The sequence below is a fragment of the Typopeltis vanoorti genome, chromosome 1, assembly GCF_054136105.1.
Source record: "Typopeltis vanoorti isolate ZY-2024b chromosome 1, IOZ_Tvanoo_1.0, whole genome shotgun sequence".
NCBI classification, from domain to species: domain Eukaryota; kingdom Metazoa; phylum Arthropoda; class Arachnida; order Uropygi; family Thelyphonidae; genus Typopeltis; species Typopeltis vanoorti.
The window spans coordinates 113,859,000-113,882,592 of record NC_143549.1 but is presented as its reverse complement, the minus strand read 5'-3'; the positions used below and the strand labels follow the sequence as shown (position 1 = coordinate 113,882,592).

At 34.0% G+C, this 23,593-nt stretch overlaps 1 protein-coding gene across 1 annotated transcript in view; it reads left to right on the top strand.

Moving 5' to 3' along the window:
* Positions 1-23,593, top strand: part of TrpRS (Tryptophanyl-tRNA synthetase) — a 166,753-nt gene that overhangs the window by 107,424 nt on the left and 35,736 nt on the right. The window contains exon 6 of the mRNA XM_090392909.1: positions 508-681. Coding sequence (XP_090249035.1) covers positions 508-681 — 174 coding nt within the window. The remainder of the gene's footprint in view (positions 1-507; positions 682-23,593) is intronic.

The window sequence follows — 23,593 nt, the reverse complement described above, 5'->3', positions numbered from 1 at the left end:
TTTCATGATATTCTGTTTCTGTCGTATGCCTTTTCTGTAGATATTTTCATAAGCACTGTTCTTTACACTGGTCACTATCATTCCTCCACTTTCCTTTAAGCCTATAAAAATTTAAGCATCTACTAACTAATATATCTGTATAGTTTATCGTCAAACTTACTTGAACCATCTTCTCCTCCTCTTCCTACATTTGCCTCTGTTCTTTTTTATTTAACAGTCATCCTTGTGCTATTTGTTTCCCAAGAACTACTCCAACTATTCAAAAAAAAAAAAAAAAATCCTTTTTTTCTCAACTACTGGTCCACACATGACACTGTCATTTAGATTTTTCAGCCTGTTATGTGTGGAGTTAAAAATTAGCAATGTAGTGTCATCTACTAAAGTAAAGAACTGATTTTAATATCTCCAATTTTGTTAGCAGGTTTACTGTCCTTTCTTCTTTTGAATTAGTAATGATGATATTGAAATTGTTGAAATGTTATTTTAATTTTTTTATTTACATTTTAGGATCCTTATTTCCGCATGACAAGAGATGTTGCTCCCAGGTTGGGATTTAAGAAGCCTGCTCTTATTCATTCAACTTTCTTCCCAGCTTTGCAAGGCTCCCAAACAAAGATGAGTGCTAGTGATCCTAATAGTTCGATTTTTGTGACAGATTCACCAAATCAGATTAAAAATAAGGTATTTTATATATATATATTACACATATGCATTGTAATTTTCATTAACTGGTGTGTGTGTGTGTGTGTGTGTGTGTGTGTGTGTGTGTGTGTGTGTGTGTGTGTGTGTGTGTGTGTGTGTGTGTGTGTGCGTGTGTGTGCGTGTGTGTGTGCGTGCGCACGCGCGCCCGCAATAAAATACACTATACCTGACATGTTTCAGGGTTTTTTAATATTCTGAGTAATATGATTATGCAAAAAAGATTTTTTTTTTATTCTATGTTCAAAATTAGAGAAAGTAAAAATATCATATGCAAAACATTAAAAAAAATGTTTCAATTTTAATTGCAATATATCATGTTTCAATATATCATGTATTTATCAAAATACATGATATATTGTCATTCTTTTTGCTGTCTATTAACTCAAATAGCATGGGAGAATGAAAGTCTAATATTAAAAATGTGTTATACAAATATTAGTTTGTTAGGTTAAGTTTGTCAAGATGCTGTTCATTAGACTGAAGAATCCTGCCATTGACATGGATGTTTGTGATTGTCTGTGAAAGTACTAGTGATGGTAGTCAGTGCTAGATGGCGTTGGTATAGATGATGACGGTAGTTGCAGTTCATTGTAATTGGTGGATTGAGTGGTGGAGACAGAGAGTTGTAGAGTAGGTGCCCTCCCTCGATGAGTCTTTGGACTCCCTGGAGGTGTCACATAATAATAATAATAATAATAATAATATTTATTGAAACAAATAGCATACAGCAGTAATAAATATTGTAAATGACAGTTTGGAGTAAGTTTTCTTGAGATGAATAAGTTCAGTGTGAGTTTGTTGTACAGCTCAGTTTACATCTTACATAAATCAGGTCTTGCCATGTGCATTCCAGCATTTCAGGAGTAACTGTAGCTACTAATTTTGTCTTTTAACTCACTTGTGATGTTTGTAATGCGATCCCATATATACAAGAAATTCAACCTATAGTGTCAGTATCATGGAGGGCAGAAAGTTGAGGAGAAAGAAGAAACATATTACCATTGGATTTGAAGATTAATGGATTGTCCTCTAGGAAAAATCCCAAGGACAGCAATACAAGGAATAAACAAAAGAATTTGTTGACTTTTTTTCCCCACTTGGTTATAAATTAAATTAAAATGCCATGAAATTATATTCTTATTTAATCCTTTATCCAAGTGGAAGTAAGCAAAGAGTTTGTGTACATGAAGTATCTCAAATAGGCTACTTGTATATAGAGGCTAATGACTTCACATTAATTGTTATAATATGCCATAATACAAAGCATGCATCCTTTTGGATATGTATTGCTAATTTACTAGAGGTTTATTTATTCTATATATATTACATTTTACAAATATTCTCCTTAAACTTTTTACAGGTTCTTTCTTCAGGCCTATATATTTGTTTCATTATGCCACATATGAAAACTATTTATTTTTTTATATATTTCACTAACAATGTGTGTGTGTAATGTGTGTCAGGGGTGAGTATTCTGAGTGTGCTAGGTGTGCAGTGCTCATCCATGAAATATCAGTATTACCAATATTATATTTTTGCATTTATTCCTGACTTTGTGTGATTCCTAAAATTAAACACAATATACTAATTGCTTATTGCCCTCTTCATGAGGGCAATGAAGCATTAGTGCTTCATGTAGAGGGTACTTTCAATGTGTAAGCATTGCATCACATTTGCATGAATATCCCAGTTGGCTTTCATGATACATACACTTCTAAAAAGATATAAAGAGGGCACAATAGATCAAATTCTTAGCATTAAACTGCTGGGAAAGCAAGATTGTGTGACCTCTGAGACAATAGCACCTAGAGGCTGTGATTGGTTATTGTGTCAACCAATCCAATTGAATGTTGTCATTTGTCATGAGTTTCTGATTTTGTTTTCTGAGTTTCATCTGTTTTGCATGCGTGAAGTGTGAACTGATGTGGTAGGCAAGTTTTTATATATAATATAGACAATTTTTTAATATATAATTTTCCATAAATTTATAATTTTTTGCCCATATTTACAATGGGAAACAGTGTTGACGATCTTCTGAATGTCCCGTTTTCTGCCAGAACTATTGTGGACTGTATGACTGCTCAAAGGAGGTAAGCCTCATCCTCTTCTTCTTTCAAATTTAGAGAGAAAAACTGAGTATATGAGACACCTCTATTTCACAATACAGTACAGTATAATGGTTAACTGGATGCGAAGTGCAGTCAAGACTTTTTTGTTGGCCTTGTCTATTATTCTCCAGAGAGAAAGGCATTTGGAATAAGCATGGATATTCTGACTTAACCATTTAACAGCTGTAGTACAAGAACATGAGCACTCCTAATCACATGTTCAATCATTTTTAAATCTCAAGATGTTTGGAAGGAAAACAAAGAATTTACATTTCACTGACAAACAAAAAAAAAGTTGAAGTTACCCATCATAATGAACAGGTGAAGAAAAATAGAGCCATTTTAAAAAGATTAATTGATGCTGTTGTATGCTATTTGGCTGAGCAAGGGCTCCCCTTCGAGAGGTCATGATAAGTCTGAAGATTCAGCTGATCAAGGAAATTATATGAGGTGGTATCAAGAAGTTTCGAGACTAGTTCTGTCACCTATCACCTTCAAAATAGTCCCCTTGCATAGCAATACAGCACTCCCAGCGTTCCTGCTACTTTTGGCATGTGTCCTGGAAGTCTTCTTTTCGAAGAGTGTCAAGCACCTGCGATTCGCGCTGGAACTCCACAGTGGTGCCAAAATGACGACCTTTGAGCTGGATCTTCATCTTCGGGAGGAGGGCGAAGTCCTCAAGAGCCAAATCTGGCGAGTAGGTTGGGTGCAGAAGTGAGATCGTGTTGTTTCTGGCAAGAAACTCGCGTATGAGGAGTGCTCGGTGACAGGGTGCATTGTCATCATGAAGCATCCAGTTTTTTGCATGCCACAGATCCAGTTGCTTTTGCTGAATGTCCTCCCTCAGACACCTTAAAACCTGGCAGTAGAACTTGCTATTGACAGTCTGCCCCTGGGGACAAATTGTCAATGCACAATGCCGCGAATGTCGAAAAAGACGATGAGCATGCACTTGGTCGAGCTGCGAACCTGCCTCGCCTTTTTTGGTTGTGGAAATGATGGGCTCTTCCACTGCGAAGACTGTTGCTTCGTCTCAGGGTTTACCCAAGTTTCGTTACCAGTAATGATCCTCGACATCAAGGACGGGTCATCACATGAAATCGCAGACATGGTAATGCACTTGGTCAGAATAGCACCAGTTGCACAGCTCTCGATGTACACAGGATGATGTCTTTTGGCACACTGACTTATGAAGGTCGGTGCTCCCTGTGACTGTGCATGCAGCCTTGTGCTGCCATCTGTTGGCGTGTTACGAAACTAGTCTCGAAATATTTTTGATACCACCTCGTATAGAATTTTTAAATGTGCTCAGTGAATAAGATTCTCTTTTAGATAGTCATTTAAAGGATTCGACTGCATTTCAAGGAACTTCTTGCACAGTACAAAATGATATTATTAGTGCTATATCTGATGTGGTTTAAAGATGCTATAAAAAAAGAAATTGCTGCCACTACATTTGTGACCATTATTCTGGATGAAACATCTAATGTCATGCCAAAATTGCAGCTATCAACTGTTTTCTGTTTTGTCTGTAATGGGCAAATACACAAAAAGTTAATCAGATTTACAGACCTAAGTGATGATAGAACGTCTAGTGGTCTTTTTAAACATATTGTAAACAGAGTTGAGCAATTTAACATCAAGGACAAGTTAATGGGTTGCAGTGGAAAGTTATCAAGGCATAACCTTTAGCAATATTTACACATTGCTATGCCCACATTTTGAATTTATTTCTGAATCAAAGCTTCTCGAATATTAAGGAATGTAGATTGTTTTTCCAAACTATCAGTGCATTAGTGGCATATTTTTCTAAATCATCAAAAAGAATAAATGCTTTGCAAGATTTTCTTGCTAAAAATTATCCTCTGTCACACCAACTAGATGGAACTTTACTTCCCATTCAACAAGCACAGCAAAACATCACAGAAATCAACTCATTGAAGTTTTTGAACATATAGTGGAGAATTTTAGTGAATGGGAAATGGATGCTGTAATCAAAGCACGTGTTTTTTTGCATATCTTGCAAGATTTTCAAACAGTTTTGTTGCCAGAAATTTTTTCTGTTTTATTTGGCTATACTGATGTCTTGAATAATATACTGCAAACTTTATCCTGTGATATATTGTACTGTTGTAAAAAAAAAAAAAAAAAAAAAAAAAAAAGTGCATGACACTCTGAAGCAGCTTAGGAATGACAGTGAACATGGATTTGATGATATTTGGGTTTCTACATCAAAGGAGAAGAATACAGTTGATGAGTCGAGACCTAAGAGATGAAAAGTACCAGAAAAGACAGAGAAGAGCATGTGCCTTCAATTATACCAGGGAATAATCAACTGCATGCCTGGAGATGGAAGAAAGATGCTCTTCACTTTCGAAACTTGAATTTTTCATCTCCTTTGGAGTGAAAGATATGGTCAGTATGTGAAGATGTTTCCTAATGGTATTTTAGAAAATGGCCCAGTTTTTGACTAAATTTGCTTGAAAAATGAACTGAAAGTATTATTTGCTTCTGAAGAATTTGTCAAAAAACCAGTGCATCACCTATTAAAATGCATGCAAGAAAATCAACTTCAGTTTGCATTGAAGGAAATTTATAAGTTAGCAAAACCTGTCATGTCAATTCCGAGCTTTACTGCTACGGTTGAGCGTTCTTTTTTGGCTATGAAGAGAATAAATATGTGTTATAGAGGAACACAAACACAGGAAAGGCTGTGCAGCCTAAGCTAAATCGCTGTTGAAAAGACATTGATGATGGAACTGAAGAAAAAACCTTCATTTTATGATGTGCTAACACAATTCCTAAAGAAAAACAGAAGATTGGAACATGTGTATAAATAAAGTAAAACGAGTTATTTCAGCCTTTCTGTGATTCAGTTTGGAAAAATTATAATTTCCCAAGTGATTACTTTTTCTGATGTAAATTATATATGGCTGTATTTAAAAATCAAATTCAAATTATCTGTGTCTCACTCTAGTATTTGCCAATGATAATCTAACTTCGCCAAGAAGCGTAAACCCTTTGTTTCTCAGAAAAACGGCATGTGTGAAGCATAACTATTGTTCATTTGACCTTTATGCTTTCCATATTTAAAATTATGTTAACACTTTGTCACGTTTGCACATGGGTGTCTATCATTCCTTTATTCCCTGGGAGGTACTAGCTTTTAGCATACATATTCTGCTTCTGCATTGAGCGCTCGCATTTTCACAAAACATATATGGCATTGTTAATAATTGGTGGATTTTTATATTGATAAGATTATTCATAGAATTATATCTTAATATTAATCCTACCATAGAAAATGATCTCTGTTTCTAACAATTATTTTTTTAATTCCGAGTGCACCTATATGTTATTATATGCACAAGGGTTCACTCCAATTGGTGCAGTGATCTTAACTCTTTCTTTCAGAATCCAAATAATCACTGACTCAAGACCAAAATACAAAATAAACACATTTAATAAAACAAAAACAATATATATACATTTCAAACAAATATTACATAACTAACTACAAATTAAGTGGATCCAATGCCTTTTTAAAATAAATTTACACTTAAGTCTAGACTAAACACTTTGTTTGCACAATCAGAAAATGTTCATAGCCAGTTTCTTTCTCTGTCAAGGCCCTTTTCTGAAGATATATAACTCTGTTATTTATATATGTGTATTATATATAATATTTCATTTACTAACAATTATTTTTATTTTTGACTCCGAGTGTCCCTATATGTTATTATATTTGCACAAAGAGTTCACTCCAATTGGTGCAATGACTTTAACTCACTCTCTCAGAATCCAACTAATCATTGACTCAGTACCAAGTACAAAATAAACACATTTAATAAAACTTAAAACAATATATATACACTTCTAGTAAAAATACATAACTACAACTACAGATTGTATGGATCCAAGGCCTTATTAAAAAATATAAACTTACTCTTAAGACAAAACACTTTTTCTTTCACAATCACAAAAAAATGTTCATAGTCTTTTTCTCTTCCTGTTAAGGCTCTTTTCCAGAAGTTACAAGGTTCTGTACTTCATTTTCAGGATCCCTTTAAAATTCTTTTTTACTGCCTCACACAAAACAAAATCAAGCTCCTTCCTACTTGAATATATCTTGGCCAGTTTATAAAAACTTAGTTTCAAGATTTCCTTTTTCTTTACTTATTCCTTCTTGAAACATATTATTTCCACTATTCCTTTTTCGGAATACAATATGAAATTTCCTTTTAATTGCCGCACACTAAAAAATCAAGTTCCTTCCAACTTGAATATTCCTCGGCCAGTTTATAAAAACTTAGTTTCAAGATTTCCTTTTTCTTCTGTACTTATTCCTTCTTGAAACATATTATTTCCACTATTCCTTTTTCGGAATACAGTATGAAATTTCCTTTTAACTGCCGCACACAAAAAATCAAGTTCCTTCCAACTTGAATATTCCTCGGCCAGTATTCTAAAAAACTTTCCAAACGCTCTCTTGTTTACCACTGTAACTTGGATACACAACGCTTTTCTTGTCAGCTGTCAATCAAACATCAAGTTCTCTCCGGGAGCATGCGCACTTCAACAACGTCAGAAACTACGCATTGTAATAATATGGCTGACTCGCTGTATCCACCAGCGCTGAAGAAAGTCTTTCACAAACACAAAATTCAACATTTAAAAATACAACAAACTTTCTTATAAATAATACAAATAATCAATTAAGTAAGTACTTCAATATTTTTACTTCTTTACATGTTACTTCTAATATAATAATATCATAATGAGCACATCACAAGTGCAGACACTGCGTGTATGAAAACAAAAACTAACAAGCAAAATTAATACGTAAAAATATTCAGAATTTTTAATATGATTATTTTTACAACTCCATTCTTCATTTTTACAGGATCCTTTCTCATCAATTATGTAGCACACATTAATTCTTCCGAAATTAATTCTATCTCTTTTCTTCAGTAGAAATATTAGTCAGATCCGGCGTCCTTCATACAGATGAAACTTCATATTCAGAATTTTCTCGACCATTCCTTTAGAACGTAAATAGCTAATTCTTCTTTTATTCACTAAATGCTTATTGACAGTCTTAACTCTTCCAATAAAAAAACTTACAGTTCTATGATTCCCTTTTCGGAATCTACTATTAATCTTTCAATTAGTGTTTCCTCCAACATTCCGTTTAAAATGCATATAGCAATATTTTCTTTTATTTATCCACATACTTATTCCACATTAAAACTTAATAGTTCCACGATTCCTTTTTCGGAATATACTATTAATTTTCCTCCGACTGTCACATAAAAAACTTAAGTTCCTCCGAACCTAAATATCTGCTGGCCTGTGTTCTAATTTCCTTCCGAACGCTCTCTTGTTTTCAGCCGTTACCCAGATACCAAACGCTTTCTTGTCAGCTGTCAATCACTCATCAAACTTCTCCGCGAGCATGCGCACTCCACTAAAGTGGCAAGCGATAAAGTTAGGTATAAATAATGGCTGATACGCTGTCTCCATTAGCAACATGAGAATGTCCTCATAAAACACAACTTTTGATAATTTTAAATTACAATAAATTTCTTGGAAGTAATACAAATATCAAATCTAGTAAGTGCATCAATTTTTTAACATCTTTACATATCACTTTGGACAAAGCAATTCCATAACGGGCACATCACAAGTGCCGACAATGCGTGTTATGAAACTAAAACTAATAAACATTTTAACATAAACAATTCGTAAAAATATTCAGAATTTTAATTATGATTATTTTTACATCAGTTTCATCTTTCTCTGAATTTTTTTTTTTTTAAATTTTTAAATATTTAAACTATATCTAACAAAACTTTTAATGCTTATTCTTAGATATTAAAAAATAACGTGATTCTTGCTCATCATTATTTACACTTTTGGAATCACTAGTTTCAGAATCATCTGATGCTAGAGATGATTCAGAATTTACATCTTCATCATCATCATCATCATCAAATTCCTGCCATGTACCCTCAAGGGGTGTACAGGATATGACAGTACTACATGAAAAAATTACATCATTACTAACTTCCTATCTACCATTTTCCTCCAAATCAGTCTGTTACTTGTCAAGACTCCAACATTATCAGATCTTATATTTCTATTGTCTAAGGTACTTTGTACCATATCAATCCACCTATATCTTGGTCTTCCTCTGGGTCGTTTTCCTGCCAACCTGGCAGAGAACACTTGTTTTGCTAATCTTTCTTCTCCCATTCTATTTAAGTGACCATACCACCTGAGATTAGCTCTACTAATGCATTCCTGGATGCTGACAATGTCAAGTTCTTTCCTAATATCCTCATTTTTAATATGATATTGCCATTGATGCCATCTGTTCACGCCTCTAATCTTTCTCAGGATTCTCATATCTGCGGTCTCTAGTCTTTGGTCAAGTGTTTTACTTCTGACCCAGTTCTCAGATCCATAAGTTAAAACTGGTTTGAACACTGTCTTGTATACAGCTAATTTAGTGTTCTGACTAATTTCTCTCTTATTCCATATGAATTTATTCAATTGACTTCCCACCATACCAGCTTTGCTGATTCTGTTGTCTATTTCTATATTTAATTTACCATCTTCAGTAAAGATTGTGCCTAAATAGCTGAAATGTTTTACTTGTTCCACAGGTTCTCCATTCACAACACAGTTGACATTTTCAATGATTCTACCTATTTTCATTGTCTTTCTCTTTTTATTGCTGACCTTCATACCATATCTATTACAACAACTATTCAGTTTAGTCAGAGAATCTTGCAGACTTGTAGCGGATTTATTTAGAAGTATAACATCATCCGCATAAAGCAAAGAGCTGACATTAACATCTCCAATTTTGAAATCAGGTTTAATACCACTTTCCTTCATAATGTGATCCATATAGATAATGAATAACAGAGGGGATAATGTACATCCTTGTCTCACACCAGATTTAACATTAAACCATCTTCCTGTACTTCCTTCGATTCTAACTACTGACTTACAACTGAAATAAAGACAAAGTATTGCTAGATATAATTGCCCCATTGACACCATATAACTGCAGCTTATTGAGTAGCTTTTCTCTTGGCACCTTGTCATATGCCTTTTCCAAATCGACAAAACTTAAATACAGATCTTTGTTATATTCCTATGCTTTCTTGACTATTTGTCATAAAGTGAAGATCTTATCCCGACAGCCTCTATTTGGCCTGAATTCAGCTTGTTCTTCACCAAGCTTTTCTTCCACAATTCTTCTCAACCGTTTCTCAAGTATACTTGCATAGATCTTGCCAGGAACACTCAGTAGGGAAATACATCTGTAATTCTCACATTCAGTTTTATTTCCCTTTTTATATATGGGTACTATGAGGACTCTGCTCCAATCATCAGGAATTCGTCCCTCTGTTCAGGCTTTCTGAACTATGCAGTGCAGTGCAGCCACTGTAAGACTTTTATACCACCATACTTCAGCATTTCTGTTCGAATATCATCTACTCCTGCTGCCTTTCCACATTTAAAGCCTTTGATGGCTTTTTCTACTTCAAGTATGGATATGTATTCCTGACCGCATGCCTGGTCAGTATTTTTTACCACTGTGCTGTCATCACTGCTTGTTTCATTCAGCAGTTTTTCAAAGTAATTACTCCATACTTCAAGGATATCTTTTTCTCCTGTTTTCATGTCACCTTTATCATCTCTAACTCCTTTTACAGCATTCTTTCCTCCATTCCTAAGCTTCTTCAACAACCTCCAAAATATTTTGCCACCTTCTTGATATTTATTTTCTATATTCTTGCCAAAGTCCTCCCATGACTTTTGTTTAGCTAGTTTTACACACTGTTTAGCTTTCTTACATTTGTCTCTGTATTCTGTAAGAGTAAAAGCTGACTTATTTGCCAGGAACTTCTGATATGCTTTCTTCTTTTTCTTCACTGCCTCTTTAACTTCCTGTGTCCACCAGGGAGTTCTGATTTTTTTATCCTTGCACACAACCTCACCACATGCCTCTCTGGCAGAATCAATCAATGTTTTCTTCAGAGTTTGCCACTGAATCTCCAAGGTTTGATTCCTGTTCTCAAACGCTTTCATTTTCTTTTCAATAATCTTTCTGTATTTTAGTCTACAGTTCACATCTGAGAGCTGTTCAACTTTTATTCGCTTTAAAACTTTCTTGCATATTATTCTTTTCAATATCAAATTCAATTTTATCCTGCTCGAGACTAAATAGTGATCACTTCCAATTTCAAATCCTCTGTACACTCTGGTGTCCTGCACCAGGGAGAAAATATCACTATCAACAATAACATAGTCAATGAGACTTTTCTTATTCCTAGCCTCTTCTCTCCATGTGAATTTGTGCACATTTTTATGTTGGAACATGGTATTAGTAATAACCAGTCCATGTCCTGAGCAGAAATCCAACAGATATTTGCCATTATTATTAGCTTTGCTCTTTTCTCCAAATTTTCCCAAAATATTTTTGTATGTCATACAATCATTTCCTACTCTGCTATTTAGATCCCCAACAAGGACCAACTTTTCCTTTTTCATTGTGTCAGTTGCTTTTTCTAAAGCATCAAAAAATTCCTCCACTTCTACCTTAGTAGAACCTTTTGTGGGACCATAGGCACAAATAAGTCTCATTGTCCAGTTCCCCATTCTTATATTTGCCCACATTACTCTACTTGAGACTGACTGCCATTCAAGAAGATTAGCCTCGTATTTTGTGTTGAATACTATGGCTACTCCTTCTTTTCCTTGATTGTCATTGCCTGAATATAACATTTTGTATTTATTGCTCAGAAAGATCTCACCAGTTTTGGTCTTTTTTTTGTTTCAGTCACCCCTATTATGTCGATCTGGTACTTATCTAATTCCTCAGCTAGCTCCATTTCTTTGCCATTCAGGCTTCTTACGTTGATAGTACCGATCTTTAACTCTGGTGATGTTGAGTTGGGGTTTGTTTTCAGATTTGTTCCAGTAGCTGACTTTTTGCTGTTCGCCCTGGTTCCCTGGTGAAAACAACGGGGGCCTTGTTTAACCGGGCGACGCCCCAGCCGGCATGAAATTTTGTCATGTTGTACCATCATTTTTTATTTTGGTTTAACCAATAAGAATACAATTTGGTCGGCTAAATCCCAAATTGCCAGCCCATCCTCGTTCGTTCAGTATCAAAGTAGATACCCAACAGGGTGCACCACGAGAAGGTGAGGATTGAACATTAGGTCAGAAGCCCTGGTCGGTTCTCCGCATTCCTTTAAAGGCTATGTGGAGGTCTCCTCTCAGTTATACAGCTTTGACCCTTAAGCACCCCTTAATTTGTAAGTATAGTAAATTAGAAGATTTACATCTTCTAATTTACTATACTTACAAATTTCATTTCTATACCTTTCAAATATTTCATTTAAATTATTTGAATTATGCCCTAAATCTACAGAATCATCACTATCAGATATCAAATTCTACAGGTGCCTGAGATTCTACAAGTTGAGATTCTTTATCCTTACTAACTAAATTAGAGGTATTTTCATATTCCTCTGGCTTACTTTACTCTATATTAACTAACCTATGATATTTTGCTATAATTTCATCCATGTTAGAGTCAATTTGATCATCATCACTCTTATATTGTACATTATCTGAATTATGCGACTTGATATTTCTAAAATTTCCTGCATTAGGTTTTGTTTTACCCAAATTAAATTTTCTCCTTTGCTGCATGTTTGAATTATGAGCTTTAAAACTATTCTCTTTTTTACTATTTGATTGTGAATGAGATGCACAATTAGTACTAGGAAAACAACGCTCATCTTTCAATATTTTATTCATATTGTCTCCTAATGTAACTAAATTTCTACTCCCTAAAAAGTACCTTTTTAACCTATCAGAGTACACTTAAAATTTTGCTAGGATTTTTTACATCTTGATTCCTAAAATTCAAGGAGAAAATTTGTCTAAAATTCTATATGGACCTAAAGCTTTCTTTCCTAATTTCCCAACTCTTTTTATACTAGATTTATCATCTAAAAATACTAAATCTCCTGGTGCAAATGACTTATACTTTCTAAAACGATTTATGTACTGCCTAGTTTTCTGAGAACTTAATTTACTTATTTCACCTACTAATCTGTGAGTAGTGGAAAATTTATCTACAACTGTCTCTAGATACTCATTTATGTCATTATATCCTGGTGCAAATGACTTATACTTTCTAAAACGATTTATGTACTGCCTAGTTTTCTGAGAACTTAATTTACTTATTTCACCTACTAATCTGTGAGTAGTGGAAAATTTATCTACAACTGTCTCTAGATACTCATTTATGTCATTATATCCTGTATTAGGAATGACTGAAACAAGTTCATTAGGAAAAATTTGCTCAAAGCCATATAAAGCAAAAGATGGTTTTTCTTTGATAGCAGAATGAAAAGCAGATCTGCATGCAAATAATGCTTGAGAAATATATGTATCCCAATCATTCATTTTAGTGTTTGCCAGATTGGAAAATATTTGCTTTATATTTCTATTCAGCCTTTCACACATACCATTACACTGTGGGTGGTAAGTTGTTGTAAAAATCTTCCTAACGTTGAGTAATTTACATAACTGTAACAACAGTTCAGATGTGAAATTTGCTCCTTGATCTGAAAGTAAGGTCTGAGGAGTTCCATATCTACAAATAATCATATTCAAAAACTTTCTTGCAATAGTCTTTGCAGTTTGATCCTTTATTGACACTGCTTCAGGAAATCTATTTAGCATGTCTATGCTACTAGAATATACCTATTTTCTTTTTAAGTAATTGGCAGTGGACCTACCACATTAATAGCAACAGCCTGAAAAGGTCTAGTTGGAATTGGAAATGGTTGTAATGGAGCTTTTCCTCTAAAAGGGGATCTTATTTGGCATTTATGGCATGATTTGACATATGTGAGTATGTCACTCTTCATACCTTTCCAGATGTAACGATCCTTTATTCTTTCCCAAGTTCTAGAAAATCCTTGGTGTCCTGCCAAATCTGAATCATGGAAAGTGTACATGATTCAAGGAATCATTTGAGTTGGTGCCAATATTTTCACTTTCAACGTTCCATCTTCCATTTGTCTAGATAAGAGTAACCCATCTTTATCTAAATACAAGTTTTCCAGGTTCAAAAATGTATCTAGCTGAGTTTCACCCTTCAATACTGCTTCATAGATAGTTTTGAGTATGAGATCATCTTTCTGAGCTTGGACAATCTTATCCTTTTCCCAAATTTGTGAACTAGGTTCCTTATTCTTTAGAGTCTCAATATTAAACAGTTGATTATTATCATTAGTGTCTTGAAAAACTTCAGGAGACTGCTCTAATTTTCCATTGTCACCTGATTTCCTGTCTAAATGGTATTCTAGTCCACACAAGGACACTGTATTATCAACAAAATTACACACAAAATCATGACGTTTCAGAAAATCAATTCCAAATATTACTTGTACATTTGGATTTGAGGATTCTGGAAGAACTATTAATGGATGACAAACTTTCAATGGAAAACAAGGAATTGAAATGAAAACATTTATTTGCTTATCAGCTGAAATTTCTGATTCAAATATTCCCTTTAATTTAATTGGATAACTTAAAACTGAAATATCATTTGGAATTAGAGACTTAATTTTGTTAAACAAACTATAAGAAATGAGTGAGATATGTGCACCTGTGTCGAGTAAGATTTCACAAGGCACATCTTCAATAAATCCTTGTAGAACTGTCAAAGGATTACCTCCATTAGCATAAGGAGCTAATGCTACATCAAACTCTCTTTTAGGGTTAGAGCTGTCTTTAGCTTTACCCATGTCTAGTGAATAGTTTGACATTTCTGTCCTTGCCAGTATGATATTGGAATAATAACTATTTCCAGATTGTTCTTTATTCTCTAATTTCTTATGTTGAAAACAAGATTTATCTCTGCATAACAGTTTTTAGCAAAATGACCAGGTTTATTGCATCTAAAGCATTTTGGAACATATTTGGAACAAGATGTTTTATTCCTGTCAATACCATCAGATTTACAAGAGAAAGATTGATTATCTGTATTATTCTTGGATATTGTTAAATCAGATATCATTTTTAAACAAAAGTTCCTGTCCTTTTATTATTGGTCTCTGTTGTCTTTCTATTTTTTCACTCAGAAATGTTTTCAGTTCCTCTAATTTTCCCAAAACATGTAATTTTACCTTAGAATCAGATTCTGGAACATTTACCATTAGATTTTCAGAATTTCCTTAGAATGAGTTTCATTATACTGAGAAAAGTTCACCTGTTTATTATTTTCAGAATGAAATATATCTCTAAGTATCTCTTCCTTATCCTTAACAATTTCAAAACACTGTTCAAGATTTTTAACCTTTTTCTTGTGTGCTGTTTCTTTCAAATTATCTTTAAGGCCAAGCCTAAATTGATTAAATAGCAACCATTCCAAAGAGGATTTCTCTTCAGATGAAACATTAAATTCATGAGCAATGCTCCAAAGTCTGTGATAATATTCTGAAACAGACTTCCTATTAATTCAAGGAATGCAACAGTGCATCCCTTGAATGCACTGTTGAATTTTCCAAATGTTAGGCCCTAATTCTCTTACACTTGAAAATTCTGATATTAGCAAACTTTTAAAAGTTGCATAACTGTCAATGTCTCTTAGTAAAGGAGATGTGTTTAAGAATGTTTTGGCTTTGCCCAACAATTTATTCCGAAGTATAATCAACAAATGAAAATCTGACCATTTTCCCAAATCTCTAATTTTTTCTGCATATCTGAAAAATGTTTCTACACTTTCACTGCTATCTCCTGAGAAAGAAGGTATTACTAAAGTTGGATTAATTAACCTAAAAAATTCCTCATCTTTAACTAAAGAAACTTCACTACTAGAATTACTATCTCCGGTAGCCATTTTACTTGAGTCAAGATTTACTTTCTGGATTCTAAAAATAAAGTTAAGTCATAACCAATCCTGTCGACTGCACCATTATTAATAATTGGTGGATTTTTATATTGAGAAGATTATTCATAGATATTATATCTTAATATTAATCCTACCATAGAAAATGATCTCTGTTTCTAACAATTATTTTTTTAATTCCGAGTGCACCTATATGTTATTATATGCACAAGGGTTCACTCCAATTGGTGCAATGATCTTAACTCTTTCTTTCAGAATCCAAATAATTACTGACTCAAGACCAAAATACAAAATAAACACATTTAATAAAACAAAAACAATATATATACACTTCAAACAAATATTACATAACTACAAATTAAGTGGATCCATGGCATTTTTAAAATAAACTTACACTTAAGACTAGACTAAACACTTTGTTTGCACAATCAGAAAATGTTCATAGCCAGTTTCTTTCTCTGTCAAGGCTCTTTTCTGAAGATATATAACTCCATTCTTCATTTTTACAGGATCCTTTCTCATCAGTTATGTAGCACACATTAATTCTTCCGAAATTAATTCTATCTCTTTTCTTCAGTAGAAATAATAGTCAGATCCGGCGTCCTTAATACAGATGAAACTTCATATTCAGAATTTTCTCGAACATTCCTTTAGAAAGTAAATAGCAAATTCTTCTTTTATTCACTAAATGCTTATTGACAGTCTTAACTCTTCCAATAAAAAAACTTACAGTTCTATGATTTCCTTTTCAGAATCTACTATTAATCTTTCAATTAGTGTTTCCTCCAATATTCCGTTTAAAACGCATATAGCAATTTTTTCTTTTATTTATCCACATACTTATTCCACATTAAAACTTAATAGTTCCACGATTCCTTTTTCGGAATATACTATTAATTTTCCTCCGACTGTCACATAAAAAACTTAAGTTCCTCCGAACCTAAATATCTGCTGGCCTGTGTTCTAATTTCCTTCCGAACGCTCTCTTGTTTTCAGCCGTTACCCAGATACCGAACGCTTTCTTGTCAGCTGTCAATCACTCATCAGACTTCTCCGCGAGCATGCGCACTCCACTAAAGTGGCAAGTGAGAAAGTTAGGTATAAATAATGGCTGATACGCTGTCTCCATTAGCAACATGAGAATATCCTCATAAAACACAACTTTTGATAATTTTAAATTACAATAAATTTCTTGTAAGTAATACAAATATCAAATCTAGTAAGTGCATCAATTTTTTAACTCCTTTACATATCACTTTGGACAAAACAATTCCATAACGGGCACATCGCAAGTGCCGACAATGCGTGTTATGAAACTAAAACTAATAAACATTTTAACATAAACAATTCGTAAAAATATTCAGAATTTTAATTATGATTATTTTTACAGCATGTTAGTCCAACCTCCATGTTAGAATTTTATTTCTAAAAACATTTGTTTGTCTGGATGATATCAAATATCTCAAATGCAATTCAAGTTGATTCCAAGTTATATACATATTCATTTTGCTTTTCATAAATTGAGCTCTTTCTGTATCCAATGGCTGTATTACAAACAACTGTTACATATTTTCTGGAACTGAAAATTTGAAAGTGGATGTTAGGACAAATGTGTTTAATTAGGTGTTATATTTAGTGCTATAATAAATCTCTTCTGTTTGCATGCATGCAGCATAGCCTGTGAGAGCAGTGTGTTGTTTGAGTTGTCTTACACTAATTGTTCCTAAATATAGTATGCAGATGTTAAATATCTGTTTACTGTATTTAGTAATAAACAAATATAATTGTTTTTCTTGCTTGTGCAGTATATGATCTGTTGAGGTCGAAAAGTTTTTAACAGTATAGGAACATTTTTATTATGGTCTTCGGAAACAACAGACAGTAAAAATTTATCTATTCCTGAATACAAATTAATACTTCTGTGTATTATAAGAAGTTGATGTACAACAAAATACCAACATATGTGAGAAGATTGATAAGACAGAAGAGCACTGACACTAAAACAAAAAAAAACTAATAAATGTAGGATTCCCAAAAGTGTGGTTAATTCCAATAGTGATTGGATATTATGTATCCTATTATTGGATAAAATGTATACTGAGTCTCAGTAAACAAAAAAAATTCTTAGAAAACAGAGCGAAATATGCATAAAACCAGAGAAATACACATAATATGCACAACAAATTTTGAGATGATTTCCTGTTCCATCAAACCACATTCCTGCCATGCCTAAATGAAACACTCGATCAACATTATTAGTTCATTGAATTAGCCTCTCCCTATATTTTTTAACTGAACTACTAAATGTATTAGTGGCTGTTTATTATTGGTTAGTTATTTATACTTTACAACCAAAGCTCTTTTCCTCTCCTCATCCTTTTTTTTTTTAATTATGCCATCATAAATTCGCTTATTCATGTCTAGACTTTATATCCAATTACAAATGTTACTCTTCAAATGTTACAGATGCTGTACCCAGCAACTATGGGACACACATATCATAAATGTTAATTATTAATAATTTGTTTGCCATCAATGAAAGTATTTGTAGATGACGTTGGTGTAGTTGGTAGATTGAGTAGTGGAAACAGAGAGTTGTAGAGTGGGTGCCCTCCCTCGATGAGTCTTTGGACTCCTTGGGGGTGTCACATAATAATAATAATATGTCTACTCACACTTATTCTTTCCTTTCATTTCCCATTCTTACATGTCTTATAAATGATGGTTCACATATTTTCTTCTTTGAGTAATTTAAATATACCAACCAAATAGAGCCTTCTTCTTCATTGTTGTTTTCTAATAAATACCAAAACAAACAGATTGTTCGCCCTCTCTATGCAGATTTGGTTACAATTAATTTCATTGGACCAATTCAGATGAGCGACTCTCAAAACTTTCGTACATTGATAAAAATGCAATCATATGGTCAAATTCATGTGAATTTTGTAGTGCAAGTTGCATAACTCACACGACAGCATGCCCAACCAAAATGGGCACACAACGCCACTAATATATATACAGGTAGTTCCCACCTTTACGAATTAATTGGTTCCTGGCAACCATTCATAAAGCAGGATATTTGCATTAGAAATAACATTACAATCAAGAGTTACATTTGTAAGAAGGAATATATAAATATAAAATAAATATTAAATGATAAGAAAAGCCTACAGGCCAAAGATTTACATATTTAAAAATAACATAAGAAACATTTTAAATTAGAAATGATTCTTTGAAAAAAAAATTAGCTCATTTCTATATCACCGGATGAATTGGTACCTGTTGAGGTAACAGAAGCTATATTAGGAAGCTTCAGTACATCTTTTTTTTTTTTCAAAGAAGGCTTCACGTGTCATCTGCTTCATTGACTTTTTCTTCTTTTAATTTAAAATCGCTCAATAGCAAGTAGAAGGATTATTCATTTTGCAGGAAAATTTACTAAATCATTCAACGTCTGAATCTTGTGATTCAAAGTTTGCTTGAGCTTTTTCAAGAAGTTTAAATGCATCTTCCAGGCCATCATCATCAAATTCTTGACATTTATTGTCAAGGGGTGTACAGGATATGATAGTACTACATGAAAAATTTACATAATTATTAACTTCCTATCTACAATTTTCCTCCAAATCAATCTATTACCAGTCAAGGCTCCAACATTGTCTTCTATCTTCTAAGGCACTTTTTACCATATCAATCTACCTATATCTTGATCTTATTCTGGGTCGTTTTTCTACCAACCTGGCAGAGAACATTTATTTTGCTAATCTTTCCTCGCCCATTCTGTTTAAGTGATCATACCACCTGAGATTATCTCTGCTAACGCATTCCTGGATGCTGACAATGTCAAGTTCTTTCTAATATCCTCATTTTTAATATGATATTACCATTGACGCCATCTGTTCATGCCCCTAATCTTTCTCAGGACTCGTATCTGCAGTCTCTAGTCTTTGGTCAAGTATTTTACTTCTAACCCAGCTCTCAAATCCATAAGTTAAAACTGGTTTGAACTTTGTCTTGTATACAGCTAATTTAGTTTTTTGACTAATTTCTCTCTTATTCCATATCAGTTTATTCATTTGATTTCCTACCATACCAGCTTTGTTGATTCTGTTATCTATTTCTATATTTAATTTACCATCTTCACTAAAAATCATGCCTAAGTAGTTTAAATGTTTTACTTCTTCTATAGGTTCACTATTCACAATGTAGTTGATATTTAAAATGTTTCTGTCTATTTTCATTGTCTTTGTCTTGTTATTGCTGATTTTCATACCAAATTTATCACAACAGTTATTCAATTCAGTCAGGGAATCTTGCAGACTTGTAGCAGATTTATTTGGAAGTATAACATCGTCTGCATAAAGCAAAGAGCTGACATTAACATCTCCAATTTTGATATCATGTTTAATACCACTTTCCTTCATCATGTGATTCATATAGATAATGAATAACAGAGGGGATAATGTACATTCTTGTCTCACACCAGATTTAACATTAAACCAACTTCCTGTACATCCTTCAATTCTAACTGCTGACTTACAATTCAAATACAGACTAAGTATTGCTTGATATAATGCTCCATTGACACCATATAACTGTAGTGTATTGAATAGCTTCTCTCTTGGCACCTTGTCATATGCCTTTTCCAGATCGACAAAACTTAAATACAGATCTTTGTTATATTTCCATGATTTCTCCACTATTTGTCGTAAAGTGAAGATCTGATCCTGACACTCTATTTGACCTGAATCCAGCTTGTTCTTCACCAAGCTTCTCTTCCACAATTCTTCTCAACCATTTCTCAAGTATACTTGCATATATCTTACCAGGAACATTCAATAATCCAGGCATTCTGAACTATGCAGTGCAGCCACTGTAAGACTTTTATACCACCATACTTCAGTATTTCTGGTCGAATATCATCTACTCCTGCTGCCTTTTCACATTTCAAGCCTTTGATGGCTTTTTCTACTTCAAGCATGGATATGTATTCCCGACTGTATTCCTGTTGAGTGTTTTTTACCACTGTGCTATCACTGCTTCTTTCATTTAGCAATTTTTCGAAGTAATTACTCCATACTTCAAGGATATCTTTTTCTCCTGTTTTCATGTCACCTTTATCATCTCTAACTCCTTTTACAGCATTCTTTCCCCCATTTCTAAGCTTCTTCAACAACCTCCAGAATATTTTGCCACCTTCTTGATATTTATTTTCTATGTTCTTGCCAAAGTCCTCCCATGACTTATGTTTAGCTAGTTTTACACACTGTTTAGCTTTCTTACATTTGTCTCTGTATTCTCTAAGAGCCCAAGCTGACTTATTTGCCAGGAACTTTTGATATGCTTCTTTTCCTTCACCGCCTCTTTAACTTCCTGTGTCCACCATGGAGTTTTAATTTTTCTATCCTTGCAGACAACTTCACCACTTGCCTCTCTAGCTGAATCAATTAGGGTTTTTCTTCAAGGCTTGCCACTGATTCTCCAAGGTTTGGTTCCTGTTCTCAAATTCTTTCATTTTTTCTTCAATAATCTTTGTGTATTTTAGTCTACAGTTCACATCTGAGAGCTGCTCAACTTTTATTTGCTTTAAAACTTTCTTACATGTCATTCTTTTCAATATGAAATTCAATTTTAACCTGCTCAAGACTAAATAGTGATCACTTCCAATTTCAAATCCTCTGTACACTCTGGTGTCCTGAACCAGGGAGAAAACATCACTATCAACAATAACATAGTCAATGAGACTTTTCTTACTCCTTGCCTCTTCTCTCCATGTGAATTTGTGCACATCTTTTTGTTGGAACATGGTGTTAGTAATAACCAGTCCATGTCCTGAGCAGAAATTCAACAGGTATTTGCCATTATTATTAGCTTTGCTCTTTTCTCCAAATTTTCCCAAAACATTTTTGTATGTCTGACAATCACTTCCTACTCTGCTATTTAGATTCCCAACAAGGACCAACTTTTCCTTTTCCATTGTGTCAGTAGCTTTCTCTAGAGCCTCAAAAAATTCCTCCACTTCTACCTTAGTAGAACCTTCTCTTGGACCATAGGCACAAATAAGTCTCATTGTCCAGTTCCTCATTTTGATATTTGCCCAAATCACTCTGCTAGACACTGCCTGCTATTCAAGAAGATGAGCCTTGTTTTTTTGTGTTGAATACTATGGCTACTCCTTCTTTTCCCTTGATTGTCATTGCCTGAATGTAACATTTTGTATTTATTGCTGAGAAAGATCTCACCAGTTTTTGGTCTTGTTTGTTTCAGTCACCCCTATTATGTCGATCTGGTACTTATCTAATTCCTCCGCTAGCTCCATTTCTTTGCTATTCAGGCTTCTTATGTTGATAGTACCGATGTTTAACTCTGGTGATGTTGAGTTGGTGTGTGTTTTCAGATTTGTTCCAGTAGCTGACTTTTCGCTGTTGACCCTGCCGAAAACAAGGGGGGGGGGGCTTGTTTAACCGGGTGATGCCTCAGCCGGCATGAAATTTTGTCATGTTGTACCATCATTTTGTATTTTGTTTATCCAATAGGAATACAATTTGGTCAGCTAAATCCCAAATTGCCAGCCCATCCTCGTTCGTTTAATATCCAGGTAGATACCCAACAGGGTGCACCACGAGATGGTGAGGATTGGACATTAGGTCAGAAGCCCTGGTCGGTTCTCCGCATTCCTTTAAAGGCTATGTGGAGGTCTCCTCTCAGTTATACAGCTTTGACCCTTAAGCACCCCTGACTAGCTGTAATGGTTGAAAAAGATGTAGGCCAAGGAAATAGGTGGAACTGGATGTACATCTGTTTCCACCATTACATCCACTCAGGACTTTCTGACTATTCTTTGGATACTCTGTTACTCTATTATCACACATTCAGCCCACTTAAGTTCTTGAGTTTCTTCAGCATACCCTTATTTTAGGACTCTAAGAAATGATTTCAATCCTTATTGTCCACCATCTATATCATTTTATTCTAATTTAATTATTATTATTATTATTATTATTATGTGCCACCTCCAAGGAGTCCAAAGACTCATTGGGGGAGGGCACCTACTCTACAACTCTGTCTCCGCAGCTCAATTCACCAACTACAGCGAACTGCATTATCTACACTAATGCCATCTACTGCCCACCACCACCAGCATTAGTATTTTCACAGACAATCACAAACATCTATGCCTACGGTGGGATTCAAGCCTGCAGCCTTTTGGCTGGAGAGCAGGCATGCTAACCTCTCGGCCAACCAGGCCCATGTGAGAGCTTGTTGCTCTCTACCTTAATATATCTCTTAATGATTTGTAAACAAACAAATAATAATAAAATTAATAATAGGATTCTAGCTTTGATGTAGTAAAGGAGGAGGGGTCACCAGAGGTCAGGCCAGTAGTGTTAACAGTTGATCAAATTATTGTGATTTTATCATACTATGTAGATTGTAATAATAATAATTACAGTAAAACCCCTTTTTTACACTTTCCAGGGGGACTGATAGAAAAAAGTGTAAATAGCAGGAAATGTAAAAAAACATTAAAAAAGGCTAAAAGATGACTTACTGCTAGTATAACTCTACATACTAGATTACAAACTTTAATAACTGAAAATAAATCAATTTAGAATTACTTGCATTTATCTATTTTAAAAAAATCTTTAATTGTTGATTGTTTTTGCTTTTTCTGCACTCTTATCAGTTCCACCTGCCTCTCCATAGTGTATAAGGCATTAAATGCCCCATCTTCTCCTGATGCACTTGCAAAAAACAGAGATAGCTTCCTTTGCTTCTTTACTAGTAGGGACAGTAGGTTCTTGATCACCTACTGTCTTGATCTTCTTCA